This window comes from Camelina sativa, chromosome 17 (genome assembly GCF_030686135.1).
Source record: "Camelina sativa cultivar CO46 ecotype springtype chromosome 17, ASM3068613v1".
In the NCBI taxonomy this organism is placed as follows: domain Eukaryota; kingdom Viridiplantae; phylum Streptophyta; class Magnoliopsida; order Brassicales; family Brassicaceae; genus Camelina; species Camelina sativa.
Genome location: NC_141896.1, coordinates 11,219,410 through 11,233,165, shown reverse-complemented (window position 1 = coordinate 11,233,165; position 13,756 = coordinate 11,219,410). Strand labels below are relative to the sequence as shown.

General features: G+C 34.4%; 3 protein-coding genes across 3 annotated transcripts; 1 reads left to right on the top strand and 2 right to left on the bottom strand.

Moving 5' to 3' along the window:
- The first annotated feature begins 7,397 nt into the window (after positions 1 to 7,397).
- LOC104756769 (uncharacterized protein At1g24010-like) lies at positions 7,398 to 8,241 on the top strand. The gene is made up of 2 exons (XM_010479416.2): positions 7,398 to 7,557; positions 7,666 to 8,241. The coding sequence occupies exons 1-2, from the start codon at positions 7,455 to 7,457 to the stop codon at positions 8,010 to 8,012; spliced, it is 450 nt and encodes a 149-aa protein (XP_010477718.1). The 5' UTR covers positions 7,398 to 7,454; the 3' UTR covers positions 8,013 to 8,241.
- Positions 8,242 to 9,744: 1,503 nt separating this feature from the next.
- Positions 9,745 to 10,894, bottom strand: LOC147923496 (uncharacterized). Its single transcript, XM_087496468.1, has 3 exons — positions 10,717 to 10,894; positions 10,318 to 10,613; positions 9,745 to 10,161 (listed from the first exon to the last, which is right to left on the bottom strand). Exons 1-3 carry the CDS (start codon positions 10,892 to 10,894, stop codon positions 9,745 to 9,747), a joined length of 891 nt encoding a protein of 296 aa, XP_087352594.1.
- A 1,669-nt stretch (positions 10,895 to 12,563) lies between these two features.
- On the bottom strand, positions 12,564 to 13,258 carry LOC104759393 (uncharacterized). Its single transcript, XM_087496467.1, has 2 exons — positions 12,987 to 13,258; positions 12,564 to 12,873 (listed from the first exon to the last, which is right to left on the bottom strand). The coding sequence occupies exons 1-2, from the start codon at positions 13,256 to 13,258 to the stop codon at positions 12,564 to 12,566; spliced, it is 582 nt and encodes a 193-aa protein (XP_087352593.1).
- Between the last annotated feature and the right edge of the window lie 498 nt (positions 13,259 to 13,756).

Below are 13,756 nucleotides of genomic sequence, written 5' to 3'. Positions count from 1 at the left end.
AATCGATAACTTTTCTACTCTTGTTATGCAAATTAAGTTTCTCAATTTAATATCAATAAAGTAGTCTCGAATAGTCTTTTAAAAAATCAAGTACTCTAACTAAAGTTACACAAATTTTAATATTTAAATCTAATGTATTTGAAACTTAAAACCTTGTAACTCGAGTAGTTTGTTGAGTGGCCCTGAGTCATTATTTGATGATATTCATTAGTTAAAATCCCTGTTTTACACTGATTACGCCCCGCAAAATCGCTAGACCTATCCTCTCCGCCTCGATTAATGACTAATCTCCGCCTAGCATCATTTATCCGATTATGCATGTCCAGTCTGATTATTTTCCGCATAATTTTGTGTATACCAATTTTTGTTTAGAACCAAATAAAAATCAAACATAAATATTTTTGTTATTTAGGCATTTTAATTAAGAGATTATGATGTTTTACAATAACTAATGTATAACTTTTAACAAAAATCATAAAATTTTCTTTTAAAATGATGTTTTTATGTGTTTACCATAATTTTAAAGACAATACTATAGTTTCATATTTTATTTGATATTTTCATATTAACATAAACAGAATTATACATATATTTAGTACAATATATTTTTATTTTATTGTTAATTTAATAAAATAACCCTAAAACTAGTCCCCAATTAATTTCCGTTTAATCTCCGATTTTTTCGCTAAGCGCTAGGTCCACCTCGACTGCCTGACTAGCTTCTAGCGATTTCTAAACCAGGGGTTAAAACTGATAAAGAGGAACCGATTGCGTATGGTTCATATGAGAATAATGATCTTTGCACAATTTATATATTACAGACTCATTATGAACATACTCAGATTTGGTCGAGTAACATTCCCATCGGTTCTCACATACTTTTTCTCAAAAATAAGGTGATAAAGAAGAATTAATAACGTAACACGATTGAGCAACCAACAAAAAATACTTAAAAAAGAAAATGTATTTTGGTTTTTTTTTTTGGTGTGTGGTGAAAATGTATTATTCAAATGAAATATCCAGATACATATTAATAATGAATTTGTCAAATCCATTGTAAATTTATCGCAGTCACATTGTTTTATACTCACATAGTCACAATTTCTTTAAAATGTATTTTGTAAAAATCAGTTTCATATAATACTTTCTTGATTGGAATTAATTGGTATTTGATAGATTAGGTAGATGATTTTTTTTCCACAATGTGATACATTGGTAATTAAGTAAATGGGTGAAACCAAATATTTAGAAAAAAAATCCATGAGGTATTAAACATGGGTGGTGGGTTTAGGTAAAAATAATATATATAATTTTCACTATATAAGCACCTTTATTGAGAAGATTATTACTTCTTCTATCCTAAAATATAGAAATTTTTAGGCTTTTTTGTTTGTTTCATTTATTAGATTTTCTCATGTTTCTATGCATAATTTTCTTTTAATTTAATAGTTTATGAATTTTTAAATTCTGTAAAATTTTTGAATTCATAATTTTCTAAGGAAGGCCTAAAATTTAACTCTTCTACACTACATACATACATCTCACTGAATTTACATTTTCTTGATTAAAACCCTAAATCGCCATGTTTCACCATAGCCGAGTTAGAGATCGACACTGTGGCCGGTACAAAATGAGCCGCTTTCAGATCACGAAAGAGTGGTACGAGACTATCAGAGAATCCGTCCCCGATGACAAGGTGTGGCAAAACCCGGATTGTTTCAAAAAGCTCGAAGGAACCATGACCGTCATTGTTAAGGAAGACGGTAACGGAGCCCACGGGGTGTGGACTGTTGACTACGAGAAGACTCGCGGTGACTTGGACGACCCACGCTTCATCATCAAAACTTGTGTCAAATTCTTTAAGGTGATGGATGAGAATCTAACAAGTTAAATAAAGTGGAATCCTAATATATCTAAGATTATTGCAGTGTAGCAATAGCTAGTTATCATTTACAATAATTTTCATTTAAGGTGTTTTTTAAACTCATAAAGCTTTCAAGATGGATGATAGTACGTATATCGATTTACATGTTATTACATGGGTTAAATAATCCACGTTTTATGAAATTGGGTAACTGAGATATGTGCCTTAATTATATTATGCAATTTTCCGACTCTCCACCGTTACATACAAACCTATCCAATTCAGTTGTTGTTAAGAAACGAAATAAATTACCAAATAAACTGGAAATACAAAATCTCAGAATTTTAAATCTGCGTGACATAAGAAAAAAAAGGACAACTCTATACAGTCAAGTTTACCAAATGAAAAAAAAAAAAATCTATACAGTAGAATAGATAATTCTCTACTAAGGTTTTCGGACCAAAAAGGTTAATAGTAATACTAGCAAATTAATCACACATTGGGAAAAATGTCATTTAATACATGAACTTTCAAATTTAGACCAAAAAAATTATGAACTTCATAGTAGACCATTTAATACATCAATTTCTATTGACTAGTCATTTAAAACATCAAATGTCGTTGACCAAGCCAAAATATACATATCGTTAAATGAGATAATTGAGCAACTAACGACCGTTACTTTGCTGTTTAACGGCATGTTGTTTTTGGCTTTATCAACGATAATTTGATGTTTTAAATGGCTACGCAACAAAACTTGATGTATTAAATGGCCTCTCACAAAATTCATGATTTCTTTTTGCTTAAATTTGAAAGTTTATGTATTTAATTACATTTTATCTAACTTGAGTAGTCTAATTTTTATTATTCAACTAATAATGACTAATTGTTTAATGAGTTATTTAAATATCCAAAATAAAATTTCATCATATACTCTTCACAAATTTAAATTTAAAATATAGCAAATATTATGTTTTAAAGATAAATTCACATAAACACCTTATTGAATTGGGGTATATGTCAATAAAAATGTAATTATGTAATTTTATCACATATATATATATTTTTTGTTAATAGACAAATAAAATTTAGCACATGGGTTCTCATAGTATTTTACAAAAGTAAATATTATTTTTAATCATTTATGTTTTCAAAAAACATAAAAGAGTAATACATCAACAAATTTAACAAATCACCTCTCAAATAATAGAGAAGATATATGAATGTATTTTTAATTACATAAATAGTAGATTATACATTTTCTGTTAAATAATATCCACATCATTAATTATATTCATAAAATGTTCTCAAGTTTTAAATATCTTCAACTCAATTGATGTAAATAAATAATATTTTTTTTCAATTATAACCGAAAATATTATTGCAAAGGATATTTGTTGCACATGTACAAATAACAATAAACTGTATAATAGTCAATTTAAGCTTGATTTTACAGTTTAGAGGTATAATGCAAGGATTTTCGAGTAATGTGAACAAAAAAAAAATCAAAATGCATCATCTTTTTTATGTACGCATAATTCGATTAAGAGTCTTTTTGTCTTGCCGAGTACAAAAAATTATTAAATTATATAATTTTGGATTAGTATATGAACTTTCAAATTTAGACCAAAAAAATCATAAACTTTGTGAAAGGCCTTTTAATACATCAAGTTTTATTACGTAGCCGTTTAAAACACCAAATATAGTTAATTAAACCAAAAACAATATGCTGTTAAAAAGCAAAGTAACGATCGTTAGTTGCTCAGTTATCTTATTTAATGATATGTCTATTTTGGTTTGATCAACGATATTTGATGTTTTAAATAACTAGTCAACAGAACGTGATGTATTAAATAGCCTCCCACGAAATTCATGGTTTTTTTGGCCTAATTTTGAAAGTTTATGTATTAAATGACATTTTTCACTAATCCTATTCTGCAACTCCGAAGGGACAATCAAGTTTTTCTTTTTAAATAATGAAATTAATAAATATTTTGTACATATTTTTTCTTCTGAACCACTTCCATTATTTCATTTAAAAACCTATACGTAATTTGGTACACATAATCGCATTCTTCTTCTGGGAAACTGAAAAATAATACTATATCTGAATCAGTTGCGTATGGTTCGAGTTTCTTGCTAAATTTAACAAGTGAAATAAATTTCACACTCTATATTTCCTTCAAGGTATAGGTGTTATAGGTAAATTATTTTGTTTTGAGATACATTTTTAGAAATATATGATCACTAGTAAAATTCTTCTTAAATGACTCTTGCTCTATGAGCTTCATGTAACACAAAACGCGTTTTAGTAAGAAATGAATGTGGTCTGCAAATTTTATATACTCCCATGTACCACATTCGTCTGCAAATCAATGTGGTCTGCAATTCAACTACTGAAGCTTTAGGTTAGTTTTAAAAAGATTCCACAGAGTGAAAAAGTTAGATGGGTGGGGTTAGGTGATTTTATTTAATGTAATTGTCATAAACCTCTGTCTTTCTATATAACCACATTCATTATACTGAGAAGCTTATTATCAAACCCACACATAAGATAGACTTCAAAAACAAGAAAATTAGAGAATGGCACTAAACGAATCTACTCTTGAGTTTGACGTGAAGTCTCAGGCGGAAGACCTGTTTAAAGATTACATGAAAGCATTCAAAGACAATGGTAAAGCTTTAACAGTATTGCATACATCTTATTGATTAATCTGCTAACTATTTTTTCGACTAAACCCTTAATTTCTATGTTTCAACATAAGATGGAAGAAAAGAGAAATTACGATAAATGTGATCAGCTCTGATTTTTTGAGGAAGTACAAGACGTACACGGATGACGGTGATGGCAGCCATGTGAAATGGACCGTCAAGCTCGAGAAGATTTCCGAAGACATCCACGTCGACCCACACATCTCCATCAACACAAACTCAAGAACTGTTGAGTTTTATCGTACTCCGGCAGAGGAATTGTTTAAAGCTTTCATGGAAGCAGTAAAAGATGATGGTAACTCTTCTACCTTACATATATCTCATTGATTCATCATTTCTCTCGATTAAATCCCTGATCACTATGTTTTCACTATAAAAGATGAGGTGGAGATCGAGGCTGAGGATTGGACTAATAGGAAAACCACGGTAAAGTTTTTATCTATCCACTGGTGAAGATATCGGATGAGAGGATCGAAGCAGTGGATTTGGAGAAAAAAAGCATGTTGTACAGCATCATCGGTGGCAAAATGATGGAGTACTACAAAACATTCGAAGGAACCATCACAGTTATTCCTAAGGACGGTGGAAGCCTTCTGAAATGGTATGAGATCGCTGAACCACACGTCATCAAGGACTTTGCTGTCAAGAACTTCAAAGAGATAGACGAATATCTCCTTAAGCAAAGCACTTAAAAGTTGAATCTCTAAGATATATAAGTGTGGGTCTCTATAAAACTTATCTAAGTACAAAGTTTAATAAAATGGATCCTCATGAGTTATCCTTATTTATGATTGTTGAGTTTGGTTTTCGGAGTATATTATATAGAGACAGGTCACGTATTTACAATATATGCCCATGAATATTATTACATCAGTACGTAGTATTTGAACGATACTAGAGAGGTTTATAAATAATAAACCGTATTTTATAAGAAAAATAAGTAAACCGCTTCCTCAACAAAGAAAATAAAAAATAAACCGTATCTTAATGTATATATTAAAGACTTTAATAAGAAAACCATCCATGTCATGTCCCTTGATGGGCTATAACTCAGCGTAGTTAAACCCTAGATGATCTATGTTTCACTCTCTCACCATAAAATTATTCAAAATATGTTAACCATGTTAATTTCTACTTTTACCCGTATATATAGGATCTCCACTGGTGAATATATCGGATGAGAGGATCGAAGCAGTTGATTTGGAGAACAAAAGTATGTTGTACAGAATCATCGGTGTCCAAATGATGGAGTACTACAAAACATTCGAAGGAACCACATCACAGTTATTCCTAAGGACGGTGGAAGCCTTCTGAAATGGTCTGGTGAGTTTGAGAAGACCAGCCATGAGATCGCTGACCCACACGTCATCAAGGACTTTGCTGTCAAGAACTTCAAAGAGATAGACGAATATCTCCTTAAGCAAAGCGCTTAAAAGTTGAATCTTTAAAATATATAAGTGTGGGTCTCTATAAAACTTATGTAAGTAAAAAAGTTAAATAGAAATGGATCCTCATCATGAGTCTCTATAAAATTTACCTAAGTAATGACTTATTAATGTGGTTTGAGTTTGACGGTCGAGCACGAGCAAAGACATTCGGATCGATGGAGACGTCGAGACGAGAGGACTTGTCATCATCTCATGCAATGAGCAACAATATTTATTGCTTTGCTACTTGGACTCGGATGAAGAATCAATTTAGTGGCTCAAGATCCAGTTTATCAATTCAGTATTTGTGTTTTAAATCATGTTTGATTTGTTTTTTTTCTTTTAAAATCTAATATATGATTTAGTCCCATGTAGTAGTAGGTACATTCTAACAAATTCATTTTGTAGAAAAAGAGAATTTTTTGGCGAGAGAGATAATAAGTGGGGACAGATATTTCATAAACGAGTCAGAATCATGTATTGTCATTTTGAGTTAAGAGACCGAAAAAAATTCTCGTTTGCAACGGAACAAAAATATTTTGTTGATTCATTTTCTTTGCTGATTTGTTAATAGTATATGACAATAGTTACATAGATAAATCACTTTTTTTGTTGTTATTAAGTTTTTATGAATTAAAAAATATCTCAAATACAACTTAAACAAATTTTGCAAACAAAACAAAATCATTAATTCAGAAAAACAATCCACAATACCATGTTCTAAAGAATAAATTACATTTTTTCCAGTCTCTAGTCAATTAGAAATATTAATTTAAACTAATATATATCATATGCTTTCCAAATATATATTTGGTATTAATCCATATATTTTCGAAAATGGAGAATTCCCTAAAGGGAAGGATTCTTTAATTGATTTTGCAGTATTTTTATTTTAAACCCATTTTTAATTATTTAAATAAACTGTGTATTTCATTTTTAGTTTGTTAATGATCATTTAGTCTTATAAATTGATCATTTGGTTTTCTATTGGAAAGTTGAAAAATAAAACTTTATGATATTTTTTTGGGAAAATTAAAACTTTAAAGGGTTTATTTTTCTGAATTCCCCATTGAAAATGTTCGTTTACAAGCCATCAATGTGGTAGAAAAGAAAAAAAAAAAAACAAAATTGGTCTGCACAATTTATATAATCTCCCATGCATATACGACATAAAATTATTTAATTAATTGTTCATTAGCAGAATCCAATGGTTTTAACCAAAGAAAATAAAGCAGAATGCAAATTGTAATTAGCTTGGCTTTTAAGCTTTTGCTCAAATTTAAAAAGAATCCAGAAGATGGTGACGTTAGGTAAAACCGTAAAAAAGTAATAACTATTGTAAAATTTTCATCAGACTCTTTCTATATATAAATACCTTCATTGAGCAGATTATTATCAAACCCACATAACAAAATATACTAAGAGAAAAAAAAAAATAATAATAATAGAGAATGACACTAGGAGGATATATCTCTGTTGAGTTTGATATCAAGTCTCCGGCGTATAGATTCTGTCAAGGTTACATGAAGATAGCGAAAACCACAAGAGACCAATGTAATTATATATTTCCCATTACACATACAAAAACATATGTTAATTCTTAATTCAATTAATATTTCTTGATTACAACTCTAATTGCTATATTATATGTTTTCACCAAAGTTTCGACTGAGGAGGTAGAGGTTGATCTACCTTCGGAGAAGAAAAAGGTTCGGCTAAGAATGGAGGGCTTTCAGATCTCGGAGTGGTTCAACACGCTGGTAATACCTGATCTCATCGACAGTGATGACGATGATGAAGACGAGGCCAACTCGCGAGACCCAGATTACTTCACGAAGCTCGAAGGAACCATGACCGTCATTCAGACGGAAGGCTGTGACGGTGGCCGAGCATACTGGACCATACAGTATGAGAAGGTTAGCGAAGACATCAAGGACCCACGTTTCATCGCCGACACTACTACAAGATACTTTCAGGCGATGGATGAGAGAATCTTCTCAAATCCTTAAAATGATCCGAAATAGTCAAACAAAGTATTTATAGTTATATATTGATCATACAGTTTACAATAATTTATGATACTAGTTATCGTTTAATTATGGTTGGCATATAGGAAGTATTTGCTCTTGAAGCTTTCAAGATGCATAATTATCATATCGATCTGCATATTATTGTTGTATCGATCATTTATTAATCCATGTTTTATTATTGGGTAAGTGACATATGTGAATTATGCAACTCATTGTCTAAGTAAGAAACCCGTCTCCACCATTTACAAAATATTACATAAAAGTAAATATGGACAAGGGCAGCTCCTAACCTATCCAATTTGATTGCTTTATTATTTCTGAAGAAACGAATTGGAGTATCAAGAATAAATTGAAATTAAAAAATGTAAAGAGTTAGTTGAATCTCCATGACATAAGAAAAAACAATGCACAATTCTAGACAGTGCAATACACATATACAGTACCTGCAAAGACATTCGTAACCAAGATGTTATTATTAGCAACTCACAAGTAAGAGACTTATCATATATTTCTTCTTATTTATACAAGTTTAATATCCTATCATTTTATCATATGTAATTAAGTTACTCATGATATTACTAAGTAAAGTCTTGAATATATGTTTAAATAATCAAGCACATTATAACTTATACATATGGTACTCAATTTTTTGGTTTACTTTTTTCTCCAAAATGTAATGTATAGTAAGGAAATTAAAGTTGGTTATTTGAAATCGTTGAGGTGACTTGAGCATTTAGTGACATTTATTTGACGACATTTGTAACTTGTAAGTCAAAACTTATTAGTCACTTTCTTTCGCTTGTTGAATAGTTTTAGTTACTTGCTAAAAAATTAAGCAGATAAAATATTCTTCTGCGTAGATATCCATTTTACTTTAACAGACTCGTTTGTCAATTATGAGCAAATACCAGTTAGTGAGTAATAAAGTAATATACTTTAACAGACTTGTTAGTCTATTCAATGAATATACTCGTTAACAGACTCGTTAGTCAGACTCAAGCATTGTACATAATGAATATACTTTATTACATTTATGAACAAATACCAATTAGTGAGTAATAAAGTATAAATAGACTAACGAGTCTGTTACTCACCGCACACTCAAACATTGTCTTTTCTGACTCAAGAACAGCTTGATGAACACAAATTAAGTCTCATATCCATCAAAGCACTCACATTTGTTTAGACTCATACCGTAATTATTTTAGTTACTCTTCAAAAATTTTTGAGAAACCTTTATATTTTTTTTAATTTTGTTTTTAGAAATATTGTTTTGTTATTTTTTTTTCATTAGTCTTTTAAAGATTCGCATGTGAAACTATTGGAAATTTCAAAAACTAAAGAAAAACACTAAAAACCTGATATATATATTTTTTTAAATCTCCATTTTCCTTTTCCAAAAAATATCCCCTTAAAAAAAGTTTCACATGCGATATTAACTTTGTAAAAAAAAAATATAATATTAACTAAATAATTTTTTTTTGACCTCAAAACACCATACTTTATTACGCAAGATCGAATAGGTTAGCCTCATGTGCCAACCACTCCGGAATCTGCGAGCTTACATGGGAAAAGATTGTTCCTCGTATTCAAGCGCTCTTAGCGAGACAATCGGCACGGATATTGTTTGTTCTAGAAATGAATGATATCGAAAACAAAAAAACCTCTCTCTTAAACTTAAAAAAATCTCCAGCTCCGTAGCAACAGCTGGCTACTCATCCAGTTCGTCTAGTATCTTGGGAATACTTGAGCAGTCTGTTTCAAAACGCACCTGAGAATAGCCGTTTGAGAGCAACATTTCCATAGCCCAAACCAGTCCATCTAGCTCTGCGTGGAGGGGAGAGAGCTGGCGAACAGTTCCCCTAGTACCGTAAACCTGATGCAGAGCTCCTTTTAACTCAAAACCCAGTCCAGCTGTGCAATCAGAGTCCTTCCAAGATGCATCAAACCGGCATACTAAAGGTTCTCCTTGGTTTTGTGTTTCAACAGACCTTTCCAGATCGACATCCTCAAACTCCTCACGTCCCATCTCCGGAGCTAACTTCCAACTTACTGCTTCTGAAACGGAAATGTTTCGCATATCCAGTGACGAAACCTCCATGTTGTTGAATACCTTCTCGTTCCTTGCCTTCCAAATGTACCATATTAGTCATGGGAAGGACTCCACAAGAGACTCCTCACCACCTAGCTCCTTTGCTCCCCAGAAAAGAAAATCCAAGTTTGTGTACAAAGAAGAACGCAGGAACACGCTCGGAGGTGTCGAAATGTGCGACAAGGCCCAAACCTGGAGAGACGGTGGACATTCAAAAAGAACATGGTTAATCGTTTCCTCCTCTGCACCGCATCTCGGGCATGTTCTATTTGTCCCACAATGACGGTCCACAAGGCGACTGCAAGAGGCGATACAGCCCGCGATCGCCTGCCAAATGAAATGTTTAAGCTTTCTTGGTGCCTTCAGCTTCCACACGTGACCCTTTAACTTAGTTGAGCTTGGCTCCACAATCTCCTGACTCTCGGTGATCGCTTCAGAGGCGACTAAGTACCCGACTTCACCGTTTATTGACCCGTTCTCGAATGAACCTAGACATAATCATCCAACATGAAGGTCTTGCTTGGCTTTAAACCTAGAATCAAAGAGATATCTTGAGGATCCACTAGCTCATTAAGTTTGTCTTGTTTCTACTCCTTAGTCTCGAAGTCAATGAGATGATTGACATAGAGGTTTGGGTCTCTAAGTCCAACGTTATCCTTTGCCAGCCTAGGCAGACCGCGGGGATCCAGTTGTCTGTCCATACTCTTGTACTGAAACCTGATCTGACGTTCTTTCGAAGTCCTTTTTGAAGCAGCGGTTTTGGTGCCATAATACTGCACCATCCAAACGATGGAGAATTTTCCCTCACCACATCTATCGGATTCGAGTACCGGAAGTACCGTCCTTTGAGGACCCAGCATAAGAGAGAGTTCAGATATCTGAGCAGACGCCAGAGTTGTTTTGCTAGTAAGGCCAGGTTGAACTCTTTTAGGTCCCTAAATCCCAGACCGCCATTCTCCACCGGAACACATATTTTATCCCATGCAATCCAATGTATTCCACGGTTATTGTTCTTGGTACTCCACCAGAATTTTGATATCGCTCCTCTAAGCTTACCAATAACATTTTGGGGCAACAGGAAACATGACATAACGTAGGTCGGAATCGCTTGCGCAAAATTTTTAAAAGAACCTCTTTCCCGCCTTACGAGAGAAGCTTTGCGGACTAGGCATTGGTTTTTGAGTTTAGCCTATCTTGAACGAAGGAGAACACTTGTTGTTTCGAACCACATATTGTCTCTGATAAGCCCAAGTACATTCCCATACCTCCCTCCTTCGTAATACCGATGGTTGCCTTTAATATTGATTTTGTTTCTGCTGGAACTCTATTGCCAAACAGGATTGCCGACTTTTCTCGGTTTAGTTGTTGTCCCGATGCTAGACCATAACTATTTATAATATTTAGAAGCTCAGCACATTGCTGGAACTCCACCTTACAGAAGAAAAGGCTATCATCTGCGAACAGTAGGTGTGATACCGCTGGACTTCCTTGCGCAATTTTGAGTCTTGTAATCCGACCTTCTTCTTCAGCCCCCTTAAGTTGGGCAATTAGTGCTTCTGTGCAAATGATAAACAGGAAGGGGGAGGGAGGATCTCCCTGCCGTAGTCCCCTAGACGGAACAATATTATCTTTTGCCTCCCGTTAAGAAGGATTTTATAGGAAACAGAGGTGATACAGCTCATAATCCATCCTATCCATTTACTATCTAAACTGAGCTTTTTCATTACTTCCTCAAGGAACGACCATTCCACCCGATCATAGGCTTTACTCATGTCTGTCTTGATCGCTACAAATTTTGAGCGACATATCGGATTAGTCCTCAATGCATGGAAGTTTTCTTGCGCTAGCAGAATATTGTCTGTAATTAACCGCCTAGCCACAAAGGCCGATTGTGTCTCTGAGATGACCTTCGGGAGAATTTGCCGCAGCCGGTTGCTGAGGACCTTTGCTATAATCTTATAACTTACACTACACAGACTTATCGGCCTGAATTCCGTCATTGCTCTCGGTCTCTCATTTTTCGGGATAAGGTAGATCTTCGTTTGGTTGAGCCGTGGATCAAAAGTGCCTGTCACAAAAAACTCCCTTACCATGGCTATGACATCCTTTCCCACCACATGCCAGAACTTCTGATAGAAGAGGCTTGTCATACCATCAGGACCGGGGGCCTTGTCTAGATTTATCCCATATAAAACTTTTTTTAATCTCTCCATCTGATGGCCCACGTGTAAGCGAAGTATTTTCTCCGGAGAGATTTTCTCCGTAACATACTGGAGGACATCCTAAACGCCGCTTGTACTCGAGGCTGAGAAGAGCTTCTCGAAGAAATTAGCCACTACTTTCTCTATGTCCGCTTCTGATTCCGCGAGTCCTCCCTCCCCGTTCTCAATGCTAGTGATCCGGTTCTAGGCTCGTCTTTGTTTTGTAGTCGCATGGAATTATTTGGTGTTTCTATCCCCCTCACGCATCCACGTCGCTCTACTCTTTTGTCTCCAGTAGGTCTCCTCATCCCTAAAGGCTGCACATAATTGCCATTTTAACTGCAACTCCTCTTCTGCTGAGACTGAATCAAGACCTTGCGCTTCATCAATTTTATTCTTGAGTTCTTCAATCTTTTTTTCAGAATTTGATGGGTTGCTTTTCTTCCAGCGGGAAATAGCTTTTCGACAATCCACAATTTGGAATGGAAATCCAAAGGGCTCAAAAGGGATTCCTCTTTCCAGCTTTCTTCGATTAGCTGTCGGAAACCTTTTTTCCAAAGACATCTTTTATCAAACTTAAAACTTCTTTGGATTCGATAGTTCCTAGATTTTATTCTGGCCAGCACCGACCGATTGTCTAAACCCCATAGTTTTAAGTACTCCACATCAGTGTGAGAAAATAAATGGTGCCAATCTTCATTTCCAACAGCCCTGTCCAGGCGACATTGGACACGCCCTCTGCGTATCTTGCCAGCCCACGAGAGACAGTTGCCTTTATATGGGAAGTCTAGCATACCACAGTTTGCCAGCATGGTGCGGAAAAGGATGAAAGTAGACTCCGCTCTACGTCGGCCTCCCCGTTTTTCATGATTACCCGTAATCTCGTTGAAATCCCCGATCATAAAACATGCTCCAGCTCTATCAACGCCCATCCTTTTTAACCGCTCCCAAACATTTTCACGACATGCAATAACCGATTCCCCATAGACAAAAGTCATAAACACCTTGTGTCCCTAGATGGATGTCTCAATATCAATCATGCGATTATCTGAATACAAAATGTTCACAGCAGGAGAATCCATATAAAGTAAAGCCAGACCACCGCTTCGACCCGAGGGTTCCACGGTGAACAAATTATCATAACCAAAAGAAACTTGAATGTCTTGCATAAAAGAAAAATTATTTTTTGTTTCTGAAAGGAAAAGAAAAGAAGGAAAAATCATCTCCTGAGCTCCCGAATGTGCTCCCTTGTCAGGTAAGCGCCCGCTCCCTGAAAGTTCCAAGCTATTGCACTCATCTATCCGTACTGGGTGGTTTCTAGGACACCACCAAACCTGAAACAGAAGACTTCTTGTTAATTGCAGAAGGGAACACCTCACGGCGAGGGACAGAACGAGCTTTTGGCCGACTATTTGAGACTACTTTCTTTG

Bases quoted from the DNA above. Each gene is read 5' to 3' on its own strand.
- LOC104756769 (XM_010479416.2), top strand. From the start codon at position 7,455: ATGACACTAGGAGGATATATCTCTGTTGAGTTTGATATCAAGTCTCCG. The intron at 7,558-7,665 runs GTAATTATATAT...TTTTCACCAAAG, and splicing joins GAAAACCACAAGAGACCAAT to TTTCGACTGAGGAGGTAGAG.
- LOC147923496 (XM_087496468.1), bottom strand. From the start codon at position 10,894: ATGGCACCAAAACCGCTGCTTCAAAAAGGACTTCGAAAGAACGTCAGA. The intron at 10,614-10,716 runs GTAGAAACAAGA...GATTATGTCTAG, and splicing joins ATTGACTTCGAGACTAAGGA to GTTCATTCGAGAACGGGTCA. The intron at 10,162-10,317 runs GTTTGGGCCTTG...TACATTTGGAAG, and splicing joins AATGTCCACCGTCTCTCCAG to GCAAGGAACGAGAAGGTATT.
- LOC104759393 (XM_087496467.1), bottom strand. From the start codon at position 13,258: ATGGGCGTTGATAGAGCTGGAGCATGTTTTATGATCGGGGATTTCAAC. The intron at 12,874-12,986 runs GTACTTAAAACT...TTTGGAAAAAAG, and splicing joins TTTTCTCACACTGATGTGGA to GTTTCCGACAGCTAATCGAA.